The 25,802-nt window shown below is 37.8% G+C and overlaps 1 protein-coding gene across 7 annotated transcripts; it reads right to left on the reverse strand.

The window, feature by feature from the left end:
• On the reverse strand, positions 1 to 25,552 carry SSX2IP (SSX family member 2 interacting protein). 7 transcript variants are annotated; one of them, XM_087732493.1, is made up of 17 exons: positions 25,440 to 25,552; positions 24,944 to 25,064; positions 18,707 to 18,748; positions 17,604 to 17,639; positions 16,866 to 16,999; positions 15,910 to 16,076; positions 15,458 to 15,658; positions 13,557 to 13,667; positions 12,184 to 12,319; positions 10,688 to 10,763; positions 10,439 to 10,610; positions 7,887 to 8,037; positions 6,272 to 6,408; positions 5,675 to 5,848; positions 3,260 to 3,371; positions 1,109 to 1,229; positions 1 to 900 (listed from the first exon to the last, which is right to left on the reverse strand). In XM_087732493.1, the coding sequence occupies exons 5-17, from the start codon at positions 16,906 to 16,908 to the stop codon at positions 819 to 821; spliced, it is 1,683 nt and encodes a 560-aa protein (XP_087588619.1). In that variant the 5' UTR covers positions 16,909 to 16,999; positions 17,604 to 17,639; positions 18,707 to 18,748; positions 24,944 to 25,064; positions 25,440 to 25,552; the 3' UTR covers positions 1 to 818. The 7 variants fall into 7 exon arrangements, with proteins under 7 accessions (XP_087588619.1, XP_087588621.1, XP_087588622.1 ...); XM_087732495.1 differs by having other exon boundaries at positions 25,446 to 25,522; XM_087732496.1 differs by lacking the exon at positions 25,440 to 25,552 and adding an exon at positions 25,339 to 25,439 and having other exon boundaries at positions 5,675 to 5,800.
• Positions 25,553 to 25,802: the final 250 nt, after the last annotated feature.

Below are 25,802 nucleotides of genomic sequence, written 5' to 3' on the forward strand. Positions count from 1 at the left end.
AGAACAGAATTACACGTTTATTGTTCACATTTGAAATAATTTGGTTCCGGACTGAACCATTGAAATACCTAATGCATCTGTAAACTGAGTATCACTATAAAACAATTTAAAATGCCATGTAAAATAATACTATGTATGCATGTGTTTAATTTCATGGTTTCTCCGCATAATCACTTTGTCTATTTACAAATATATAAAGATTTTTGCGCTTTAAGTCATCTGAAATATCAAAGAGGTATTTTCAAATCACACAACTTAATAAATATAGAACCTGTTTTGTTAAAAATCTACAGTATACTGTACATTCAAGTTGAGGCAAAAGAAGTTTTAATGCCAGTTACACTTGAGACATAAATGAATGTTTCCAATAATTAAACAATTTCTAAAAGTGCTGTCTCTGCCTGTGATGAAAGGTAACGTTAGGATCCAATATTTCATTACAGTCAAAGTTTCGGACCATTGCTTCATTCACAGAATCAGAGCTTCTGTTACTAGAAAAATATCAAAGCTTTTATACATTTTTAAATTATCTTCTTTCAAGAGTTGCAAGAAAAAGAGGCAAAAAAAAAGGTCTAAAAAATAAAAGCCATGTGCACGCACATACACACACACGCACGCGCCACAATTCAGATGACCGCATAATCCTCTAGAATGATCAAACTCACAGCATTCCGTTTCACTTTAGAACGTTACGTTTATGAACAAGTCTTTAACAAAAAACCCAGCAGGCAACCCTAGGAAGTCTAAGGCAGTTGTTCTATGTGCAAGTTTCTACATAGCAGAGTGCCAACCCCAGAGTCTTCCCATGACTTTGTGCATTACTCGGTTTCTTCTTTGTCACCTTCCACCCACTGATTTGGCTTGCTATCTCCAGCAGGTTTTTTTGATGCAGCACTGGAACTAGGAAAAAGAGAATGTTACAATGCAAATAAATTATGCTTTTGGATAGAAACACAACACTGTTTTTATATGATGTTTAATATGTTTTGCTATGTATCAGTCATAAGCCTTAGATTAGGCTTTTTGTAAGTTATCACAACTTAGTCTCTGTGCTCTACACAGAGTTTAGCACTATAAAAATAATCATCTGAAACATCATTTCAGGTACCTGTTACGTGTAATATACTGAGATGTCTGGCAAGGTTCTGCAGAAACAGGACTGCTCAAGATACAGTGAGGTTTTCTTTGCTGAGATGCGGATTTCACTAACCGATTGTCTTGGTCAGAACCTAAGAAATATACATATCAACAGTTAAAACTACAGTGCAACCGAAAACATTCGAAGGACTTGCTTCTTTATGTCTTCTATTTTTAAAAAACCATACCAAAACATCTTACGGCATGTCTATAATAATAAATCTTATTGTTATAGATCTGTGTTAAAATTTTGTAAGTACACTTAATGCTATTGAATGAAGTTATGTTAAAATTAGGATTCTAAAGTTGAAAATGAAGCATTTACATACACAACCACCATAGCAAGTAGTCATATTGAGGGCAAGTTTCAAGTCACTCAAATGTGAGGTTTCTTGCTTTACAATTGATAAAGCTTTTTTACTCCTTATGTAAAAACTTCTCCAGCATGCATATACAGTAATCAACACCAACATGAGAACTTGCAAACTTGCCAGAGTATAGAAAAAAAAGTTAAAAGCAGTAAGTTAGATGCCTTAGCCTTTATATGAACTTAACCATCACTAAAGTCAATGGAAAGACATGGCCAAACTTGGCAGGGCCAAATTAATCTCTGCTAACTCTTCCTCACATTCAGATTTCAAAGCTTCCATATGAAGTGGAAAATCGAATGATTCTGTATTCTACAGTATTAGTCATAGCACTACAGAATTAAGAGCTTTTGGACAAGTGTTGTGAAAAAGGAAAATTTAACATTAAACACTTCTAATGATAACCTGTGGAGTAATATCCAAATGGAGTATGATTCTCTGTGTGGCAGACACATTTTTGTTTTTATTACTATTATCCAGTAGCTTACAAATAGGATATAAAAGATTGAAGAATGCTATTTAGAAGAGAAAATATGGCATTAAATATATCCAGAAACACTAGAATTTGGAAAAAGGCAATTACAAATCAAAAGCTCTAGTGTACAATGAATGTTAAACAGATCTCAAGTTGCTCACAGATCACTAAATTAAGTCATTCTTCATGAGCAACAGCCAAACAACCTCAATTCTGTTCCTAAAAATAAAAGTTTTCCTATGTGAAGATCATTTCATTTCACACTTACAGAAGCACTACAGGAATTGCACAGAGGAGAAACAAGGAGAACACAGAACACATGAGGTAGGCTACTTTATCTAACAAGAATACAAGTTCAAACTATCTTTACTTGCCAGGTGTTTCACACGTTTATCTGTAAGTGTTGGCTGCCACAACAAGAATTTATTTAACAGAGATTGTTGCTACTTTTTCCTCCCCTGTCCCTTTTTTGTCTCACACACACACACCGCGCCCCCCGACCTTAGGAAGTATTGAAGACTCAGTGGTGAAGACCAAAACACTGCATGTGCATATTCAGGCATAAGGGGATGGAAAATAAACTTACCAACTTGAAAGAAAACAAAATTGTAGAAGAAAGGAAGTAAAAAATGCTTTCAATAAAAACAATATTCCAAACTATGTCACATAGCCATATTTTATCTTTTCTAAAGAAATTATTCCTTTATGAAGATTTGAATCTTAAAATTTAATTGTTTATTGCTCAAATTTATTTCTGTTATCATTATGCTCTTTTCACTATTTCTTTTTCCAAAGCATTCTTTTTTTACTGAATATGTATGTGTATGCATGTTTAATGTTACCTCATCCCAAATAATTAATGCTGCTGTCTCCATATTATGATGCTCTTGTTTCCAAAACTTGTTTCTAATCCATACAGATCTCTATAGGTCATGATTTCTTCAACTGCCTTGGCAATCAGTATTTGGTTTAATTTAGTAATTCTAAAAGTTCCCTGTTCTTAACAGCTGTGCTGTCAGGTACTTGACATTCACCAGATCACAAATATAAATTCATTACATAAGTAATTATCAGGGAGGGAGTTATCATGATTCCCTTTTTGAAAGGAGATTTTGAACTATCAGTTACCCTAACAGGTAGAGGCATACAGATATGTGGTAAGATTTGTCTTGGGAAGTTTTGGGGTTTTTTAATAGTTTTGTTCATATTTGCATCTTCTAATTGAAACAGGGGGAAAAAGAAACACATTACAAGAACATAATTTGAACCAAATACTTGCTTCCTAAGAAGGCACTTGGAGTTGTCACATTTTCAGAGTGCTTGTAATCAGTAGACATACTTAAGAACTGTTGCTTCAGCCACGCTCCTCTATCTTCTTCAAATGCCTTTCTCTAGGAAAAGAAATGACAGTTCACACTTTGACCACAAGAACAAGCTTAGTTCACATTAAATTGATGCTATTCTATCTGAGAAAGCAAAAGTTGTAACATGTCTATGTAATTAAGGAGAGCCAGCAGTTTAACCCAGAATTACAGTCACGTGAGCAAGCTTTTGAATCCAACAAGGATTAGCTGAGGAGGTATTTATTTACAAGCATAAACCCCATGATTTGTTTCACAGAGGTCTGACTAATCCTTTCATTTTACTGTTCTCCACTCCAGTGACACAGTCTCCTCTCGCTGCCTCCTGTGCTCCCCTTCCCCCTCAGTGTAGCACTACCTCTTGGAGGTAGCCCTCATTTCTGGGCAGCTGCCAATAAGGATTACTGCTTAAACCTCAACCCTGAGCCTTCTCCTAAACAGATAAAAATGACATTGAAAATAGCACTGATTACTTCCATCCAAAACTGGGGCAGAAAGAAAGGGGTTGTTTTATTTTCCAATCACTCTGAGCACAGAAAAGGAAAATAATGGCTAAAAGACAACCTCCAAAAGATCCAATGGCTCTGGAATCAAGCAATAAGCTATTTCATCTCCAAAAGCCATCAGTGAAACAGGATATCCCCATTATATAAAATTATTTCTACTATGTCAGTAGAAACTAGAGCAAGCTGAACTCTAACGCAAACTTTCACAAACACCTACAAAGCTTACAGCATTGCTTCTCTTTCCATACTTAAGCATTTTAACAAGCAGAAGCATGGGTAGTTACACTTATGCTGCAGTGTAATCCTCAACATTTCTGGACAAAATTATAATTTATTATCACTTAAGACTTTTAAAGCTGAATTCAAGACCCAACATGAAATTCATGAACTCATTAAAATGCAAATAAAATTAAATTAACAAGTTGAAGAATACATATCTATATGTAGTAGTCTGAGTCAATATTTGTCACCATGTGAACTACTGCTGTGCCAGTAACTCAAGTAAAATCTGAAGTATTTCATGTTCTTTACAATAAATTTTACAGCTTAAAAAAAAAAAGACAGCTGTCTTGAGTCAGACAAGTTGTCCATCTAGCTCAGTATTCTGTCTCCAACAATGGCCACAAGACATGCAGCTTATGAGATCACATGAACCTGGCCACTTTCTGCAGTGCATTTCCTCAGAGGTTCCCAGCCCCAAAAGTCATTTGACTAGAGATGTTGGAAGGCAGCCTCCTCTTCCCCCCTTTTAGTATCCATCTGTGGATGTGTTACTCATGAGCTTAGGCAACTGCTCTTTCAACCTGCTGGTATTGATTGCCTTCACAATCTTCTATGGCAGCAAAATCCAGAAGTCAACTACTTCGTATATAAAAAAAGGTACCTTTTTGGATATGTTTTAGACTTAATTTCAAGCAGTTTCTACGAGTTCCTTCTAGTCCTAATCTTAAGAGATTTGGTGAGCAACAGTACTGCTTTCATCTGACCAACTGAATCCAGTTTTATAAATTACAGTCACATCCCACTCCAACCTTCTCCTCTGTGTGTCAAAGCAAGCAGTTCTGTGACCAATAAATCTAAAGTCCATTTCTTTTTTCCTTCAATGGCTTTTTTTCCTGTCATATTTGTACCATCATAGTTTCACGACCACATCATCGTGGTCTCCTTTCCCTGCTAAACTTGTAAGCCCCTTCATGTTCTTGGTCTTAACTACTGGCTAAACCAAAGGACACACATGCTAGAGCTCATTTAGAGACACATCTACCCTGACTGCCTTCCAGTTTGTGTACTCACTGGCCAGCTTAAGTACAAGAACAGAACAGATGATGACCCTACTAAAGGAAAGGCAGCAATTCCTTTGCATTTCTGCAGTAGTCACCGGTTTTCACAAAAGTTCAGGAATCGAGTACCTTTGAGCATTCAATCCCACAGCCAAATTTGACCGAAATTTGCAAAGGCCTTTCTTTCATACGAAACCAAACTTAAGCAGCATCTATTAAAGGATTTAATGAATAAGTGGACTGATTTTTGGTAGTATTTAGGTATTTCAAAAGCTGAAACAAAAATAGGTCATTCCAGTTGCAGCAACTGTATTTTCCAATACAGACAAAAAAATTGTTTTTTTTGAAATGCCAACAGAATGATCTCCTACAATGACCAAAGATATGTTTTTACACAGTATGGGAATGATCTTTCTTTGTAAACGTTAGCAAACAGATATTGTTGGATGGCTGCACTTTAGTGCATGTAACAGTAAAACTACTTAACAATCGTAACTCATTGTTCACAGGAGTTCCCTTTTCTAATACCTTTCCATTTTTCTAATACCTCAAGTCCTAATCTAATAGCAGCTTCTGTAAAACTTCTTCGTTCCTTCTCAAAATTCTTTTTTTGTTCTCGAAATAGTCTCCATTCTTCCTGAAGACGCTCTCTTTCTTCCAGCAAATAGCAGTCCTGTAGTAACAGAGTGGTGTCATCGTCACATGGAGACATAAGCTGCTGCTGCAGATATAAAGCAACAGAAGACACAAACATTAATTTGGGAGTGACTGTTAAGAGGTGCAGTATTTCCACAGGTTCAGTTTTATCAGAAAAATGAAGTTTAATATGGAAACAATGTAGTAAGTATCATGCTGGTGGCTGGTGGGTGCAGAGTTTCAGATGGCAAGCAAAATGTCCCTGTTCAGGCAGCTGACCTCATCAGCCTTCCTTACCTCTCTTTATCCCCCCAAATTATTCCTACCAGGATTACAAGCTCATTAAATTACTAACCAACCCACTAGCACACCTATACTCACACCAACCATTAAGATTTTTATTTAAAAAGCATTATCAAAGTCAGAGGTGAGAAAAGTGGCACATTAAAAACCAAAAAAAAAAGCTTAGATTCAGTTGAGAAAAATAAGAAAAATTAAAGCCTACTACCTGTAAGAGCTGTTGCTGAGTTTTGATCATTTCTTTACATTGCTGAATCTCTAACTCTAGCTTTTCAGTTTCCAGCTCATGGTCTTCTCTTGAAATGACATCTTTTTCATTCAAAGCTCCTGAATTTACAAGTGACACTAAGGGGGGGGAAAAAAGCTACTTAAAAACAAAACAAAAAAAAATCCCTCACAAGGTTTTAGACTCTATTTATTTCATCCTGGAAGACAGATACACGGTGTATTCAAAAGCACTTCTATCAGAAACAAGAGATCCAGAATTGGTGCTACACATGTAATTATGCACAAAATCCAGTTCAGAAAAAAAATGGCAATGAAAACATAGCTGTTTCACATTCCCCAAGGTAAACCAAGAGTCTGCACTGCAATAAAAGTGTCACACAAAAAAACAACTTGTTTCAGCAGTTATTTAAAAGAAAAAATCAAAGACAACTGAAGACTTCTTTTCATTGACATGCTGCTAGCCTATTCTTCTGAGCCCATTTTTGAAAGGCTTGTGCATTCATAAAAATATATCTGTGATAAATATAGTTACTGTTATAAAAAGAAAGCCTTTTCCTTCAAGTCCTGTGAAGGAGAAATAGAGCTAGCAAACATTGTGTGCATATTTTCATCCCAGTAAGGGAATGAATTAGAGAGGAAAAAATGTATTTTGTATAATTACATACTGCTTTATTTAATTTCATGCATAGCTATCACAGTTATTGTAATGAGCCAAGTTTTGATCCCCTGATGCCAGTGTTTGAACATTAATTTAATCCTAAAGGACTAGACTACGGTCTTCTCTATAAATCCAAAAAACAAAAAGGTGACTCCAAGAAAATAGCAAATACTTGAAATATTTTTCCTCGTGCTTACAACTATTTTATCAGTTAGTTACACCAAATCAAGTATTACTCAGAACAAGCGTTCTTAAAATCCTTTCTATGGTATAAACATATTCTCATAGACCATCTGCTCTTTTATTTGCAATTGCATGCGTGACCTTCTCAGTCTTATTCTTGACTGCAAACATCCCTGTGGTAGCAGCAGCATTTGCTTGCATGGGAAAATAATACTAGGAAAGAATTTTATATATTTTTAGCTGTCTTTTAATGCTGTTTAACAGCTGGAAATGAGGAGAGTCCAGCACCATACCATCAGCCAGTTCACTTTAGAATGCCACAAGAAGCCTCAGAGATATGGATGTGACAGGATTTACATATTTTGCATCCAATTACTTCAGGCTGCTACATCTGCATTACTTGAACATCTCAAAAAGGTGGGGAAAGGTAACAAACATTACTACAGGGCATGCACTTTCAAAAGAAAAATAATTATTTCTTCAGGAAGTTGCTGTTTACTGCGTCAAACTATAATCGTGTCCTTTCTCATGATGACAGGCTCAGTATGCAATTGCTTCCCTAACTACCTACAATTAAAACTCACACAGAAAAATGCCGATCACAAGCCCTTTCAGAAAGTCTACCACATCACAACGCCTTCCATTTTAGCTTCCTTTTAGCTTAGGCAGTCAGTAAAGTAAATGCTAAGAGCATGATACCAAGTGGAATTATCAGTAGCATTTTATATGTACATATAATACAGTTAAACATCACCTTGGTTATCCAGCTTTTCAACATGATTTTTCAACATTCTCCATTGTTTTCTAATGCTGTTGGTAAGCTGCTCTCGCACAGTTTCACAAGACAGTTCCCACATATTCTCTTTATTTAACTCTCCAATATCTTCCTCCAGGTCTGACAGCACCTATAGAAGCAGAAACAAGAAGCTGCGAACACCTCCAAATACGTGTATTTGTTTATTTAAATATGTATATAGATGAATAGTATTTAAGACAAAGATTTTCTCCTGTTGATAATTAAGTAATTTGCCCCTGCCTTATTTTCTCCATGACAGAAAACCCCATAACATGCTGAAGGTAGAGTGGAACTAGCACCTCCCTCTCCCGCTTCCATTTTACACTACTGTTCAAACATCAAACCTGAATGCTATCTTGAAGAGCTAAGACATAAAAGTCTAAACAGTCGAGAGATGACTAGCCCAGGACAATTTAGTAGATTTAAATTGAAAAGTTCTAGCCGTTTGAATACCTGGCATGAATACACTCTTCTCAAGCATCTAAACCATTCTATACAATCCCCTTTATCTACCAAGTAGATAAGAAAAATGCAATGGGAAGTACAAAACCAAGTTCAAAGGCATCAAAGTAATTAATTTACATATGCAGTAAGCACTTTCTTTCAAACCTGGATCACAGGAGATCTTAAGGAGCAAAACAAAAGCTATAAAAAAAGCACAGGCTTTTGGTTTGGGGGTGGGGTTTTTTGGGGTGGGTTGAGGTTGTTTTTTTTTTTTGTGGTTGGTTTCAGAGTTTTATGTCACTTCATAAAGAAACATCTTATTCCTTTACTTATATTTATATATGCTAACACAATGAAAGCCCAGTCTGGAGTAGGCCTCTGGATAATACGACAGTCTGGCTGGTTTCATGGCTGTCATTTAGCAATGAGAAGCAAAATGATAAATGATGCAACTAGATCACTAGCTGCCACAGTCCAAGATGTATTTTTCTTTCTAAGAATCAATATGAATTAGCATTTCTAAGCAGAAATGCAATGTTTGTGGTTTGTTTTTTTTTTATTCTGCAAGGGATTCAATAAGAGTTCAGATTTCATACTAAAATGTTAAAGAGCCACAAACAAGCATGAACTATCAGATGCAATCTTTTAAACAGAAATTTATTTTCAGATATTCACAAAGCAAACCAGTACTTCTAAACAAAAAACTAATCCATGTAAAATACACATTGTGGAATAGACTAAGTCTTAAATAAATACATAATTTATTTCTGCAAAACCATAGTTTTGGGCAACATTCTTCCTGTTTATATTAATTTGACAAATGTAAAAAAAGTAAGCAGTGTCCCTATCATGACAAAAAACTATCCCCAATTCTAGAGTGGCATAAATTAGAGAAAGCATGAAACGGATCAAATGCAAAAAACCCAAACCAAAACAACACCAACAAAAAAAGACAACCCTTGGTCATGTTAAGGGTTTATTCACATCTTACAAAGAAGCAGCCAGAGAGAGTCTAGTGCTTTTCTACACAGCACATTCTGCGGCTGGACAAATGCACTTGAGGTGGCTCATAAATAAAGGAAGTAGTACAGGAACTTGAGCAGGACAGGGGACCTTCTGAAATGGCAAGCACTAGATTCCACGGGAACAGCACAGTCTAGAATGCTCCAACTACACATTCTTACGTACCAACATGTACTATTTACTCTAATAGGAAATACTTCATACTTTGTTCTGTAGAGTACCATATTCTCTTAATATCCTATTACTAGTACACCATCAATCTTGAATGATTCCTAGAATCTAGCCTTTATGCATGTTTTGTGTATTTCAACTCTTTCTTATGCCCAGGGATACTCTTTCTCTCATTGCTAAGAAAAAGCTCAGTTAACCTTCTAGATTATTCCCTGCTTCACTCCAACATCAAAACAGAACCGCAACTTCTAGCAAGGAATCAGCAAAAGGAATAAACAAACTCTCCAACAAACAATGAATGGGCAGTGTGCTGTTCCATAAAAATAAAGTATCCTGTGTAAACAAAGAAATACTTAAAACCTGGAAACAAACAAAAAACACCACAAGCCATTTTACTTAGAAGTCAAACATTTTCCTTGAACATACCTGCAGCTCTGTAAAAGGAACTAACAGCTACTCTAATCCACATACTATAGGAGTGCACCCTAATTACACTTCCTCCACCCACATGGATTCTATGGGAAGCCTGGTTTCTTTGCATAAGCACCTTGAAAGCTAGCATCAACCTCTTAGTATGGAAGACAAAACCCGAAATGCATTGTTATACAGAATTACATACAGGTAACTACTGCATTTAGAATTCATTCAAAGTATACTTTCAAGCCTTCCATTGACCAACAGGGAAGAATACATGGGTATTGTTCACAGACAGTAGAACGTTTAAACACAGATGGATTTCAAGCACTGCACAGGATGTGCAGTCCACTGCAAGTCTCAGAGGTTTACTTTTTTTTTTTTTTTAAAATGATCAAATTACTCCAGCACTATAACAAACTACCACGCAGATTTAATTTTAACTGAAGAATACTTACTGGCCCATCTTCAGACCTTTCTTTAGGTTTCTGTTTCTGTGGTGGGAGAAGTGAAATTATTTCTTTCTTCATTTGCTGAAGAACTTTTTTCAGCTCAGCATTTTCTACTAAAAGCTGTTTTTGGCGTTGTTCATAATCACTTAACAGAACTTTGTACATTTCTTCTTCATTTCTGGAAGAAGAAATCTTACAGTAACAACATAACAGCCATAATATATGCTTCAATTAATGTTGTTCTAAGACAACTACCTGGCTTCTGTCTTATCAGTCCTCCATGCACCTCTCTTCCCATCAGCTCTACCAACATAATTTAGAACTTCCATAGCTACAAATGAAAAGGACATTTCAAAGCGTGAAACAACATGCAAATATATATTCAGATGACATTCCATTTACCTATTTGCACTTACATGTAGTTATTGTCAAGAGATCACATTACCTAAATATCCCCCTCAATCCTCAGACCCATATGAAACCACACTGCCCTGCCTAAAGTAAGAATAAGATAGTCAAGGAAAGAAGATAATTTTTGTGTTTGGAAACTCACGGAGGTATTCTCATCCCGTCTTATCTTTCTTATGCATTTCTTAACAACACCTTCATCCCTATTTCAACCTTTATATCAATGGTCTATCAACTCTAACTTCTCTTCTGGCAATAATGCCAGTTTTTTCTCCAGTTTAGAGTTAGCAACTTCCTGATGTTTCACAAGATGTTCCTCAAAAGAAAGAAACCTCTTTGTCCACGTTTGAAGGAAAAAAAAAACAACAAAAAACCCAAACCAACAAAAAAACCCCCACAAAACACAACACACACCACCACCAAAAACCCCAAACCAACACATCACTACAGATTAGTGGTCTAAGCTCAATTCTAGTTAGCTATCAAGCAAATGGTAACTTCTGGTTTAGTGAACTAAATGAGCTTACTGAAATACAACATGCACTACAGTTGGCAAATAGCTGAGCATTTGTGGCGTGGCAGGAGGGATAAGAGAGGAAGAGAAGAACTTCCCTTCCACTACAGAGAAGTGATATAAATACTCTAGGGCCAGATATATGAACCAAAAGGTGCAGATACCTTTTTAATTACATAACACTGATACCTATTTTCAGCAACACACCACAAAAAAAGTATACTCATGCTAAATAGCACTGATAAATGTCTTGAACACAATTTTTGGGCAGCACAATATGAGTACTGATATGATAAAGGAGATTTTTCTCCTTATTTCACATAGCACTAGATGCTATGTCTATGTTGTGTTACTCCCTCTCTAAAATTTCTCATTGCTTGTAATTAACAGAAGTAGACTGTAGTATCTCAAGGGGAAAAAATCTCATGCAATATTCCTTCCCAATTGTAACCGGTGGGCATAATACAGTGTTTATGACGCCATCTGAAGTTTTGTGATCGTAGCAGTAGCAAGAAGACAGAGGAGAGACAGCTCTAGCTTAGGAATTCATTCCAAATAATTCTCCCTAGTAAAAAAGCTCATTTTGTAAAGATCTCCATTTGGTTTGTGCTCGGTAAACACTCTTATAGAACACAATATAAAAGTTTATTAGCCTTACACAGTCAGCTGACGTGAAATATTACATCTTTTATGTAACATACTAACATCTAAATAAAAATCTACAAGAGGAGGGACATATTGACTTCAAAGATACCCAGAACCAAATTTAAGCATTTTTAACATACAGAATATGCTATTTTGCTGTAGTAAAATTCACAGAGCTACTTACCTATCTTTCTGTCCTTTTTGTTCATGACTAATTGATGTAAGCGTTCCTTTAATTTGTTGTATTCTCTCTCTTTCCTCTTCATATCATGATTGTACTGTGTAGCTCTACTTGAAATTATGTTCTGTAACTTCTGAACCTAAAAGCAACCCCACAAAAATGGTGTTTCTTCAACTAAAGCATAAACACGTAAATTTATTCAGAAAGCCAAAACACATGAAGCAAAATGATGCTTCTATTAAACTGTATTTCTGGTGAAAGGAAGCGACAAAAGCAATCAGGAGAACTCTCTCAACCCACGAATTCTGACCTCAGAGTTATGTTGGGGATTTAGTTTCTTTTCTGCATAAACCAACATCATAAGCAACATATTCTAATACTATCGTTCCTCTGAAGTACAACTGAACTCATGTTCTGGCAATTCACATAACCTTCTTTAACACCTTTATTGAAAAGAGCAGAGAAAGGCATATTTTTAGTTTCAGTAATTAATGTTCAGGATCTAGTTTTACTCTAACTCAAAAGTATGCTTGTTAGGTTTACACAAAAAAATAAATTCTTCTTTTGAGCAGCAGAATGCTGGAAGACAGACTATTCCATTTGGTCTGAAAGAACATTATAACATATCATACAGCACATTCTTGCCCTGTACTATCAATACTTGGGGTTGGTTTCTTTTGAATCATCAGTTTTAACCTTACAAACATGGACCATATTCAATATTTTAAGCTGGAACTTTAGGATGTTCACTATATACAGATAGTACTGCAATTGCTAGCTGTATGAATATGTTTATGAACACAGAGAATACTCACAGAAACTTAGGAGCCATGTAAAGCACGGGGGGCAGGGGGGAGGAGCACACCAGAAACAAATCACAAACTAAGCATGTCTTGGATTTCAAAGTGTTTTCTGATCTTGGTTCTTTCAAGACTCCCAAGTTTAGTGAGATGTGTTTTTGGGCTGGGTTTTCCCCCCACCTCCCTTCTTTTTGGTCTTTTGCTCTCCTCTACAATATGACCAAAAAAATAAAAGCTCCTATACACAAATGTTTGGAGAAGTGACTGAATCCTATTGCCCCCTCCTACTTTTTGATATTTTAAAACATTCTAAGATAAAGCTATGCTCAAAAGTACAGAAAGCCTCAGAAAACTGCACAGGTGCATTTCTGCAGTACTCTCTACTATCGGTATAACTTGGACCTATCCCTTACAGAACCTATTTATCCATATGTAACATGCCAATTTCACTTTGATGAAAGACAGCATTTACCAACAAAAAAAAAAAGCATTCAAAGTGATTACAAGACTCCTTGCAAAAAAACATATTATTGAATATCTATGTAATGACTTGTGTTAATGTATAAGACAACTCACTTCATCCTTTTCATTTTTAAGTAACTGGTGCAAATTTCTGTTCTTGCTTTGCAGTTGTCTGTCTCTTTCCTGAAGTCCAACTATTTCCCTTTTAGATAATTCCAACTGTTCCTAGAAAAAGTGTTGATAGTTCAGTATCAATAAGAATTAATAGCAAAGGATTAAAAAAACCCAAAAAAACAAAACTACACACACAAACAAAACTGCCAAACCATCTCACTTGAGGTAAGTTTGCCTATATGTTTGATTTCTGATGTTTTGGGGATGATCTTGCATTCTCAATGACAACTTAGTTCTACTTTCTAGAGCATGAAGTTCTACATTCACCAGTACAAGAAACACTCCTGCTCACAAGAAACAAAAAATTTGACTTGGTATTTAACAGGTATTATCTTATACAGTTACTACTTTTTCATTAAGTCAGGGTTCTGTAAGCATATCTATACTGTGAGAGTGAGGCAGATACTAAGCAACCTGTATGAATTTGAGACTACGGTTTTACTGGAATGTTTCTGTTAACTAATCAAGGGAAAAATTAACACAGATATGCAGAGTGGTCCCATTTGCTTTGCTATGGTCAATTTCACATATACAGAGTAAGGCTAGACAGATGATCTCATTATAACAGATTAGGCAAAACTAGCATTTTAGAAGTTGTCTTCCACAAATAGGAGACTCAAACAAAACTGAAATTGCCAACTTAAGCGACAGAGCCAAACACTACATATAAGCTCTTCTTTGTATATGTAGTGAGCTACAAATGTGTAGAGATATTTAAGCAACAAGAACTTCTAAGCAAACCACACCAGAATACAGGTAAGAATAGTGGAAGTCAAGAGGATCGCTGCATGGTACCTGAAAATATTTACGTGAGAAACCTTACAAGCTGACAGCTAAATTAAATGCCCTAGGATTGAACTAGTACTAACAAGTTGCCCCCCCCCCAAGCAATTTGTCTTGGTAAAGTAACTGGAGTGTTCTGGAACCCAACATTATACAGTGTTTGTATAAAAATGAGTGCAGCTACACATGATTTTTAATGTCACATCAAAATGCTTCTACAATCTCAGCAGAAGGACTACTATGATTTTGATAATCTACAGCAGTATTTATCAAGGAGATAATGCTGGCCAGCCCCAGTGAAAAGCAAGCCTAAAAGGCCCTGAAATCTTTTTCTTTAAGTTTTCTTGACAGAATCAAGGGAAAAACAACACTCTTCTAATATGACTGCACATACAAGTACCCATGAAGTAGCACAGGCTGTGAACTTCCAATGTATCAGCTACTCCACAGTGAGTGGCCTTGTGCATGTATTTATTCTGTGATAAAACGAAGCTTAGTAACTTCAGTTTTGACAACAGCTTCTGAGCAATTCTTACAAAGAGACTTTGTAGTCGGCTATCCAAGGACTCCAAAAACAACACCAAAAAAAAAAAAAAACCATGAGAAAAACTACGGCTATGGAGAAAGACTGATGATAACCCTGTGACACAAACTAGAAAAGCTACCTACACTTTTACTTGTTACCATTATAGTGGGAATTTATCTTTTAGAGCTGGGCATATCCTTTTAAGTGATACTGAATGATATGAACTGAAGGGTTTAGCATTTTCACCCACAGCATGCATTAACACTTCCAATCCGAACAGTCTTCCCTCTTCCTTGATTAAAGAGGCTGTAATTCTAAACAAGTTTTCAGTTCTCTCATTAATTCATATTTCATTAACTTTAAGGAATTGTCAACTGGAAAAAGACAAAAAAAAACCCAAAATGCACCTGAAAATACAAATGCAGATTAGTAGTGGGGAGAAAAACCAAAAAAAGCACTCACTGTTAAGAATGTACAGTATCTGTTAAACATAAGTGCTGCATAATATTGGTGGAATTATCTTGTTTTCTACCTTTAATTTAGCATAGCAGTTCTGTAAGTGATCCATATCACTACCCAGTTTCAGATGCTGCATTTCTACTTCTTCCTGAGCTCGAAGGTTCTTGTGCTGCAGTACAAGCAATTCATTCATGCAATTTATGATAGATATTAAATTTAATTCTTTTCCTTTGGACTCGGCATAAATAGAAGGAAAGCCCAATGTTGTCAATTCCTGGTAAAAGACAAGGCGGGTGGGGGGGGAATAAATAACTAGATCAATCTCTTCACAATTCTCCACAAGAGAAACAATATCATGTGAAATCCTATATGAAGGGGGGGGGGGGGGGGGGGAACCTATTCCCCACCAACTTTGGCTTCTGAGCATCAAGAAAGAAGCCTTCTTAATCCAGTGAATCTTTACTACCACAACTGATTTAATGTCACCTTCACACAACCTCCAATAAACAAGATGATCTGGCTTACCCTATTGAGATAGGATATACTCTGCTCAATATTCTCTTCTGTGCAGAAGGCACTGAAAAAGCTGTGCATGCTTTTGGATGAAGGCAGTGGCAAGCGTAGCACTTGTGAGTTCATGCTTGGGGGAGATATCCTTTTTTCTGAGGTATATTGAAAAATATTTTTGCTATCTAAAAGTTAAAAACATTAAGAAACAAGTCAGGGCTCATAGTTTAGGACACATCACATACAAAAAAAAAAATCAAATCCCTAACTACTCAAATTATTATTTACATAAATTTACAATTCTAGAGCTTAGAATTTCATCTAGAATGACATATATTAAACAATTCACAATAAAAAAAAAAAAGATAAGCTTCCACTGAAGATTTAAAGACTCAATAACACTTTAAGGTATTGTATCTTTCCAATTTTACTCATCTGCCAAGAAAAAACTGCCCAAACTTTCTTCCTAATTGGCTTGCTACAACACAATTTTTTAAATTATTTTTTTTCTACACAGGTGCAAAAGCTGTGCATTTAGTGAGAATTCTTATAGATGTATGATATCCTTATACATATTAAGTGTATGCTGTAATTTACTCTTCCACTAGGTAGAAGTGGGCAAGAAAATATTTACTCCTTTAATAAATTTGTAATCAGTTTATGAGGCAAAATATAGAACAAGTAAAGAAACCTCTGAAAAATGCAAGATATCCTGAAAGGTGTGATTTAAAAAATATAAAAAGTGTGACTGAAAAGTCTTAGAACCTTTATATACATGTGAAAGGACAGTATTTTACAGTAGCATTTCTGTAAGGACTCAATCCAAAACAAAGCACTGTATGTACTTCATATTATTTAACATTCTGCTTAACTAGTCAAATATGTCATGCATAACATATCTCTCTCTCTTTAACAGCTATAACATCAGTGGTAAAGTCAGCAAATCCACTAAATTCAAAATATTACCAGTTTACCTGATGACAGCACTGGCACAGTAACAGTCTTCCAATCTCCCATAGCAACAAAGACAGGCAGGGTACCTGAGCAACTGGTTCAGCAGTGAAGTATTTAGTACAACTGCTGGCAACGTGTGTTACGTAGGCATCTCCTAAAATAGCAAGAGCATTTTAGATTAACAATAGCAGCTAATACAGCTAGAAGATTAAAGCAGGCATAGGAGAGTGACTATTGGACTTGAGCCACAGGAAATTTTTCTACTTCTTTACACAGCATTTGGAACACAGTAAGTGCAGCAAATACTATGCTGTAAAAATGACGCATCTATCTATATTTAGTTAGCGTTAAACTTAACTAAGTCTTGTAAACCATTAACTAAAGCTAAAATGCCACGCACACATGAAAATAATAAAGACACTGTAGATAACTCAGCTGTTTCTCTTGATGTACATCAGAGAAAATACAGCAAGCCAAATATTAAGCATTTTCCTGCCATATAAGTTTATCTTTAATAAAATTGCTTCCTAGTTAACATAAATCTGTCTGAGTGGAATTATTACTTAAAGAGAAAGATAATAAAGGCTCTAGAGAAGATATATTGGCAGAGAGAGGGCAAAGGAACTTCTAATAAGTTAAATTTAAATGGTTAAATATTTAACTTATACATTTAGTTATATTGCCTTTCCCTAGCAAGTTGCTTGCTTCTTTGCAGAATCTTTAAAATTGTTGAAGAAAACAAATAGGAGAAGCCTTACCCTGTTGGCACAGCCACTCAGTACAGCACTGACCTTCTGGAAACCAAAGGGAAGTCACATATTCTCAAGAAAGAAGAAACCGATTGTCCCCTCACCCCACCTCCACCTCCCAGCAAGAAGGCACATAATAGCATTAGAGTTACCACACTGCTGGAAACTTAAAATCCAGCTTGGATGCTTAAGGTCTGGACAGCACAACCCATCAGCTGTTATGTGAACAATGGTACTTCAGGGAAACAAACTTTCCACCTGACAGGAAAGAAAGCTCCCTTTTTTCAATTAACACTTTGGAACAAAATCTCAAGTCAGTTTTAGATGGACTCTGTAGACTTTTAAAGCACAGGGATTTTTCCCCTAACCCCTTCCCCCCCCCCCCCCCCCCGGCTAATGTTCCAATAAACACACTCTGGATAAGCAACTTCTAAATTTCTGACACCAAAACCTTTTATTTTTATCACTGCGGAAAAAAAAAAGCTATCGTGTTGGGTAAAAAAAAAAAAAGATAAGGAGGGAAGTGTGCTCTGTTATCCATACGGTCTCTTGAGGACACAGAGACAGTAAGAATCCTTATCGATATTTCAAAGCACACAACACAGCGCCCAAAGTAACACCAAGTTTTTAAGAGATCATACTGGCACACAGCCATGTTACAGAATGCTCAGCACTAGAAAAGAAAATATCCAGCTGGATGAATATTTCTCCAGGTTCATAAATTGACTTGGATAAAAAGGGTAAACAACTATTCCTCAGATGAGTTGCAAGTTTGCAGGAACTACTAAAGCACATATCAGAAAGTACACGTAAGGCAGCAAGAAAACACAGTCAGTGCAACAGTCTGCTGGCTGTTCTTGTTTAAGAAATGTTTTTTTCTGCTTTCTCTCTGCCCATATTCACTTACGCACATTTGTCAATTTTTTTGCCCTGTAAAACCAAGATGTCCAGAAATGAAGTAAGTGAAGAGTCAGATTCTACTGACAATAACTGACTTCATAGCAGAAATCTGCAAGGCAATCTTTCCTTTTTTTTTCACCCATCCAAAACAACTGTGCTTTTAAAAATGGAATTCAAGGTCAAACTAAGGATTAAGAGGACACACTTCTTACATGTTAAGTTTTGTTTCTGTTGGATCCATCAGATAGAGAAACCTGTAAATATAAGGGAAAAAGAATGCAAATTAATATACAAGTATATTCTCCTTACTTGCATTGCAATCCTGCATTCTAATAAGGTATTTCAAAAGGTTGTTAAAAAACTCAAGACACGCAAATTCCATTAAGGACTGCTGGGAAGTCCACAGAAATACTACTCACATTTCAGGTATGCCGTTACTTTCAAACAAACTGGCTTTTATTCTTTAAGAGGCTGCATACCCATTATGAGATCTTATCACCCCAATTCCCTCAAAGTACAGTATTACCAACCTACAGGTCTCTCTACGCTGACAATACTATTCTGACACAGTATCTATCACCCCAAACAATGTTTGACTGGAAGCAGAAACAGGACTAGTCCAGGTGTGGGAATGCAATGATTCTCTCAATTTTAGCCCTGCAAGCTGTGTGCAGATTCATTTAGCGCAGATGCTTTACGAGACTATTCTGTAGTGACACACTGTTTCTAGGTACACCAACAAGAGGACATAAAATTAACACACAAACCCAGGCTCGGAAGGATGTCTAGTGAAGACAGAGAAAGGAAAAACACATGGGCAGTACAATAAAGTCCAGATAATGCAACTACATTCTCACATTAATCGACCTTGAAGGCTCTAGAGCCTTTTGTCTTGAAAGGACCACCTGCAGTACACTGCACACTGTTTAATACATCAGATTAAAAGCTACCCTCAGCAATTTCAAGATTTGGAAAGCGCCAAGCTCAAAAACTTTCTTGAACTGTTAAACCCAAAGTATCCTAAAGCATTATGCGTCATCAAACAACTGCAGTAGCTTTGAAGCAGTAATCATTTCAGAAAGTGGTCAGCATTTTGAACTTGAATCATCTTTACATACTGTATTTAGAATTAAACTCAGATGTGCAGAACAAGACAATCCCATGTCAGCTGCAAAAGGGAATGCTACAAGCCTTCAGTCCCATGCTAAGATCATCTCATCAGTTCCACATGGCTTCTACTGCCAGTTCAGGACCTCAGCCGTGACTCCTAAAGCTGTCTAGTGATTAAGATCCATCAGATACATTTCCTTCCCAGTCTAGGCAGTTCCTCTGGAGCAACATGGCTCAGAATAGCCTCACTGAAGTATGCAAGAGCTAAAGATGAGCATTCCTCATGAAGACAGTGTGGATGCAAAATTAATTTAGATACGCTATATTCAGAAGGGACTTTTCACCTTTAGTACGCTACAATGCTCTCTTTAACCACCATAACATATCTGGGAACGTATTCACGAAGAGGAGGAAAATGTGTAACTCTGAAGCAGTATTTTGTGTAATTATGGAAGAATAATAAAATAATACATAAGATTGAAAAGTACTTTAGGGATCTCCCTAGGCTATCCTAGTTAACACAGAAAGGCTTTAACCAAACAAAAGTAGTAAGAAGGTTTTGTGAAGTGTCGTCCCCCCCCCCCCCCCAACCCCTGGTTGGGAAAACATGCAGTAGGAAGCAAAAATCTGACTGACTGCAGGTGGGAAAAAAAAGAACCACTGAACAGCCAAAACTGCTGCAACTACTTAATGATTTTCCTTCTGTGCCCATTCTCTGTATTCAGGGACTTGTTGCAGTTACCTCACCAACAGGTTCAATGACTTGCCCAAAAACTTGTAACGAGCCAGTGCTTGCTAAATGAAATTCTGCCAATTGGCATTGTCACGTCCTGTCCCAAGGAAGAAATTCCTGGGCTGGACAAGACCTCAGTGGATTGTCAAAAAATGAGCCTCCGGGACCCAATTTCACATGTGTGAATACAATGGCAGAGCCATCTCACTGAAACTAAAAAACTAAAAACCGTGCAAAAAAAAAAAAAAAACACACCTCAAACACCCCCAAAAATGCTTACACTAAAATCACAGAGAGCTCGCTTAATACCAAAGAAGCAATAATCAAACCAAGGCATTCAAGTGCTTGTTGGAACAAGTGAAGTACAAAAAAAGCCCAAGAGCTTAAAAAAGTCATCACGGTAATAATATAACAGAACTTGATTCTTAGAAAGGCACACGGGGGATTTCGACAAAAATCTGCAGGAATAGTTCCACAAACTCCTACATGATTCATTAACAAACACATCTTTCTTTTCAAGTACTAGTTTAGAATAAACTTCAAAAATAGTACATTTCACAAACCCAGAGAGTTAAAAGGAGCTGTTCTTAAAAATTACTGTTTTGTGTTTTGGGAGACAGGGGAGGGATTGACAACAAATGTGCCAAGATTCAAGACAGAAATCTGATTAAGTAAGCCTGAGTTCAGACCATATCACAACTTGAAGATCATGAGCAGCAAGAAGTAGGATTATAAACTTTACACAACACGCTTACAATTTCTTAATACCATGCTTAAACTTGAAAAGGAGTAGTTGTAACTAGGCTTGTAAAACTCATTCAGACAATTGAAGAGAATCACTTGTCACAGCACTGTGCTGTGATCATATTACACCATCTGGTCATCTCTAACCTACACAGGGTGTGACACAAATGGGAAATGCAGTATCTGGTAACCCAGAAAACTTTTTTCCCCCCCAACGTAGAGAGGATAGGGAAAGGCAATTTTTGGAGAGGTGGTTTCTACCTGCCCACAATATCACAATGTCCTAGAAAAAAGTTTAAAGAGTCAGTATCAACCAAAAATTGTCAAACAAACATTCCTTCTCTGTATATTTCAAATACTGCTACAAGTTGCAACATGTGTATGTTTCGACTTCTGAACACTAACTACCCCCTTCCCCCCTAAATTTTACTTGAAGGGCAACATGATTCTTTCTACTAAAATTATATCCCAAAAGGAACTGCGAATCTGCTTAAAGCTTTTACATTTGTCTAGTAATCCACAGATGCCACACAGATGGCTTTTATCCAGATAGAAACAAAGACACATCAGTCTATGTAAATTTAGGGTACACACCAGTCATGACATTGTAGGTTTACAAATATACCCCTGATAATGTCATAAGAGATATACTTGTTTTAATTCATGTAATCACCATGAAAGTCCATGCATTTCCTCCCTAGAGTTTTGACACTTATTCTCTCTCTACAGCTGTTTCAGTAACACAGTTTACAATTAGCACTAAAATATGCATGTCATATCCTGTGGTAACTGCATAGTTGAAAGAATTCCTTCCTCTAAAAAAATCTACTACAGTTTTAGTGACCTTTATTTAATATTGCAATTTTAATGATGGGTCTTGCAATCAAAGCAGACCTCATATCTTTCCTCCCACATTTACAAGATTGTGGCAATTTAGTCGTTATTCTATTAACTGCAAAATGGGGGTGGTGGAAATCCCTCCACATATCCACATTCTATGGGAACTTTAAGTAATGTCAAATTTCCAGCTAAACTTCTCAGTATTGTCAAAAGTAATGTGAAAAGGCAAGTCAAACCACCCAGCCTGGGGGTATTAATTCTCCACTTCATTCTGGGCACGTCATACTCAAAAAATCGCAACTACATTTCCCCATTCCATTTTACTCAAAAAAACAAATTAAAAAAAACCCAAACAACAAGATTTTTAAGAAAATAAATGTTTATTTGACCTTCTCAACACGTATAGCCACACAAGAATATACCCTCACATCTGATAAAATTCAATGTTTGATGAATGTTCTGTCATGGTCTTTGCCTCAAACACTCAGGTTACAAGGAATATAATCTGATCTACTACCTCAAGATTCAACTCTACCTTTTACATACAGATGACTGAAATTCTGTTAATGCAATCACTGAAAAAATTGAAACACATGGAAATGTTTCATCTGGCTCTCAAATTCCTACCCCATTTTGAACTAACACTATAGATCTCCACATTGGCATTTTCCCAATTGTTACTAAACAATAGCACTGTTTTTGGTAATCTTCAAAATTGTATTCCTCTGTTTGCATTCACAAACCACTTACTACATGTAGCTGGGGCAGAACATCCTGCTACCAAACCTCCCCACATCACAGGTACCCAAGAGGAAAGCCTCAGAAAGTGCCTTCTGCAGTTCCACCTCCTTTTCCTGAGATCAACTTTAGTCAAACTTCACAGCTTGACTGCCTCTGCAAGCAGACAAAAGAAAGAAATTGGAAAAAAAAAAAACAAAAACAAAAACAACCAAAACCACAAAACCAAAACAAACAAAACACACCCCACACCAAACCAAACCACAACCTTAACTAGTTCCTAAAGTTGATAATATTTACTGGCCAGAGCCAGAACTAGTATTCCAGATCTCAGAAATGAAACTCACAAGTTTCAGTAGCATATGACCTTAAGTTAAATCAGGCATGGAATGGAAGATGGCAACTGTAACTAATTTCTCGAAAGATTGCCAGGGAATTCAAGGAATGGTTCTCCTGTAAATTCTAGGTTCCTATTGAGCAAACCAGAAGTGTCACAGAACAGACTTGGTAATTGCAAGCAAATAGGACTGGTGAAGTGTCAGGATACCTTCTTTGGAAGGAAGGAACACTAACAAGCCACGGGGCTCTGGAAGAAGGAATGAACCAATATACCTGGGCAAGACAGCACAATTGGATTTCCAAAAAGCTTTTCACAACGATTCCTATCAAAAGCTCTTAAACTAAGATGTCAGGGGATTTATTAATAACTGATTATAGATGGGGAAGGGCATAAGTTAAAGAAGGGTGAGGCGAGGGTATGGAAGTATATCATATGAAAGTTAATTAAAAAAAAATAGAGTCCCAAAGGGGCCTGTGCAGGCATCTTTGTTGTTCAGTAAATTTAAAAAGGTGATAAGCAGGTAAGTGAGGAAGCTCATGTACCATACAGAGTCATTCAGAAAAATAAACACCTAGATTGAATAACAAGAACTGCAGAAGGTTGTCCTCATAGTAAGCAAATGGATGATAAAAATCAGCAGCTCAAATTCCATGTTCATAAATGCAAACTAACATAGTGAAAAAGACAACTCTGCTACATGCTTAAACCAACAGCCTCTAGTTAGGTATTATCATGCAGGAAGAGATCCCAGGGTCACTACGATTAGTCCTCTGGAAATAACAGCTCACAGGCATTTAACAGAACATTGGAGCAGAGGACAGAAAAGAGATCATCATAATGTCTCTGTATGAACACTAAGCTCCCCCAGCTTAAATATCACATGCAGGTATAACCTTCCCTGCATAAAAGACAGAACAGACCTGAAAATGGTGCAAAAAGGTCAACCAATGCTTTCATACAAGAAACTAATAAGCTATGACTTTTCAGCTAGAAGAGGAAACAGCTAGAGAAATAGGACAAAATGTACAGAAAATAATTATTCATTGCTTCTTTTAACACAACAGTTATGCAGAATGAAATGAAACATTCAGCACAGAAGCTGGAAAATAAGAGATTTTTTTCCATATAAAACACAGTGAAATTGTGGATTCACATCACCATGAGGTGCTGTGAATGCTAAATACATAAACTAGCTCCAATTCATTGAAAAAGATCCATCAGCAGCTATTAAATTTAAAAAGAGAGAAATACAACCTCTGCTCAGAAAATCTTCAGCTCCAGACTGCAGTATACTGGGAGGATACACAGATAAAAGCATCACTGTACAACCAACCTATACTTACAATCTTCTCCTTAGCACCTGCTGCCAGCCACTTTCAGAGACAAGATACTGACCCCAACGAGCCTGGTATTACCCTCTCCTATGCTCTCTCCAGTCCAAATGATAACTGATATTAGTACCACAGCTTCCCCCACCCCCACAAAACACAGAAAGAATATCTTCCCCCTGAATACTTATAATGTGAAATCTCCATCAATGGTATCAAATAATTTCTCTAGGCCTCCGTTCTAAGGTCACTATTAAAATTCACATTTTACTTTACATGCCTCCCATTTTAAGTCGTTGCCCTGAAATTCCTATCATACCTTTGTAGCATATGGAGCCCTGTGTAACTACTTCACTAACAGCACAGAAAGCAGCAAAGCGTTCTACACAAATAGGGGATGCAGTAACACTACAAACTGATCTTGCATTATGATTTCATCTTCAAATCGAAATGGGCTTTGCCGGATATAAAGAAAAAAATATTTTTAAACAAAATTAAAAAAAAAAAAAAGCTGAAATCCTTTATGGAACCTCTACTCTTGCATCACGTGAAACTCCCAGCTAAACCCGAGCCGTCACAAATTCACTGACTCAATAGAAAGCTGTACGACTCTCACCTCCTCCAGCTTGTAGCTTCACAGGGAGGAACAAAACGCTGGGCCTTCCAGCGAGGGGGGGTAGCCGGCAAAGCCAAGCCGCTAACCTAGCTCTCCCTCGTCCCTGCGGATCAGCCGGAGCCTGACAAGAAGGAGCACATGTCAAGATCCACAACACCACCGCGGCCAGAGAGGCTCCCCCCGCCTCCCCCCCGCGACGGAGCGCCCCAGGGCGAGCCCAGACCGCGAAAACGCCGTTCCCCTCGGCCGCCCCACAGAGGGGCGGCGGGCGGGCAGAGCCCAGCGCAGCCCCGGTACCTCAGCGCTGCGACGCGCTCCAGCTCCCTCAGCGGCCCCGGCCGCGCCGCCCGCCCCCTCCCTCCGTGCCTCGCCAACGGTCGCGGAGCGCCCGTTACCCGCCGCGCCTCACAGGAACCCTCCTCCCGAGCCACCGGTGAGGAGGAGGAGGAGGAGGAGGAGGAGGAGGAGGAGAAGGGAGAGGAGGAGCCCCGCTCACCACCACCTGCTGCTGATGCGGCGGGGAAAGGAGGAGGAGGAGAGAGGCGGCTCCCAAGCGAGCTCCGCTCCGGCCCCTCGCCGGGCCCCGCGGGGTTAACCGCCCCAGCCGCCCGCACACCCCCGCCCCAGCGCCGCTTCCATTGGCCGAACAGTTGCCATGATACCTTTCAACAAGGGCCTGCACCGCCCCGGCGGGGTCGCGGAGCGGCGGCGGGGCAGGTGCCGCCACAGCGCTGCCGCGCTGTGGCGGCACCTGCCCCGCCGCCGCTCCGCGACCCCGCCGCTGAGGCAGAGCAGGGCCCGGGCACGGTAACTGCGTGTTTGGCACCTGTTGGCGGCTCCTGAGGGCGGGAAGAGGCAG

Source organism: Nipponia nippon, unplaced genomic scaffold, assembly GCF_047370975.1.
Source record: "Nipponia nippon isolate SJK-2023a ecotype South Korea unplaced genomic scaffold, ASM4737097v1 scaffold_5, whole genome shotgun sequence".
In the NCBI taxonomy this organism is placed as follows: Eukaryota; Metazoa; Chordata; class Aves; order Pelecaniformes; family Threskiornithidae; genus Nipponia; species Nipponia nippon.

Coding starts and splice junctions, on each gene's coding strand:
- SSX2IP (XM_087732493.1), bottom strand. CDS start 16,908: ATGGGAGATTGGAAGACTGTTACTGTGCCAGTGCTGTCATCAG. Junction 15,659..15,909: donor GTATATCCTATCTCAATAGG/GTAAGCCAGATC, acceptor GTCTTTTACCAG/GAATTGACAACATTGGGCTT. Junction 901..1,108: donor CAGTATATTACACGTAACAG/GTACCTGAAATG, acceptor TCTTTTTCCTAG/TTCCAGTGCTGCATCAAAAA.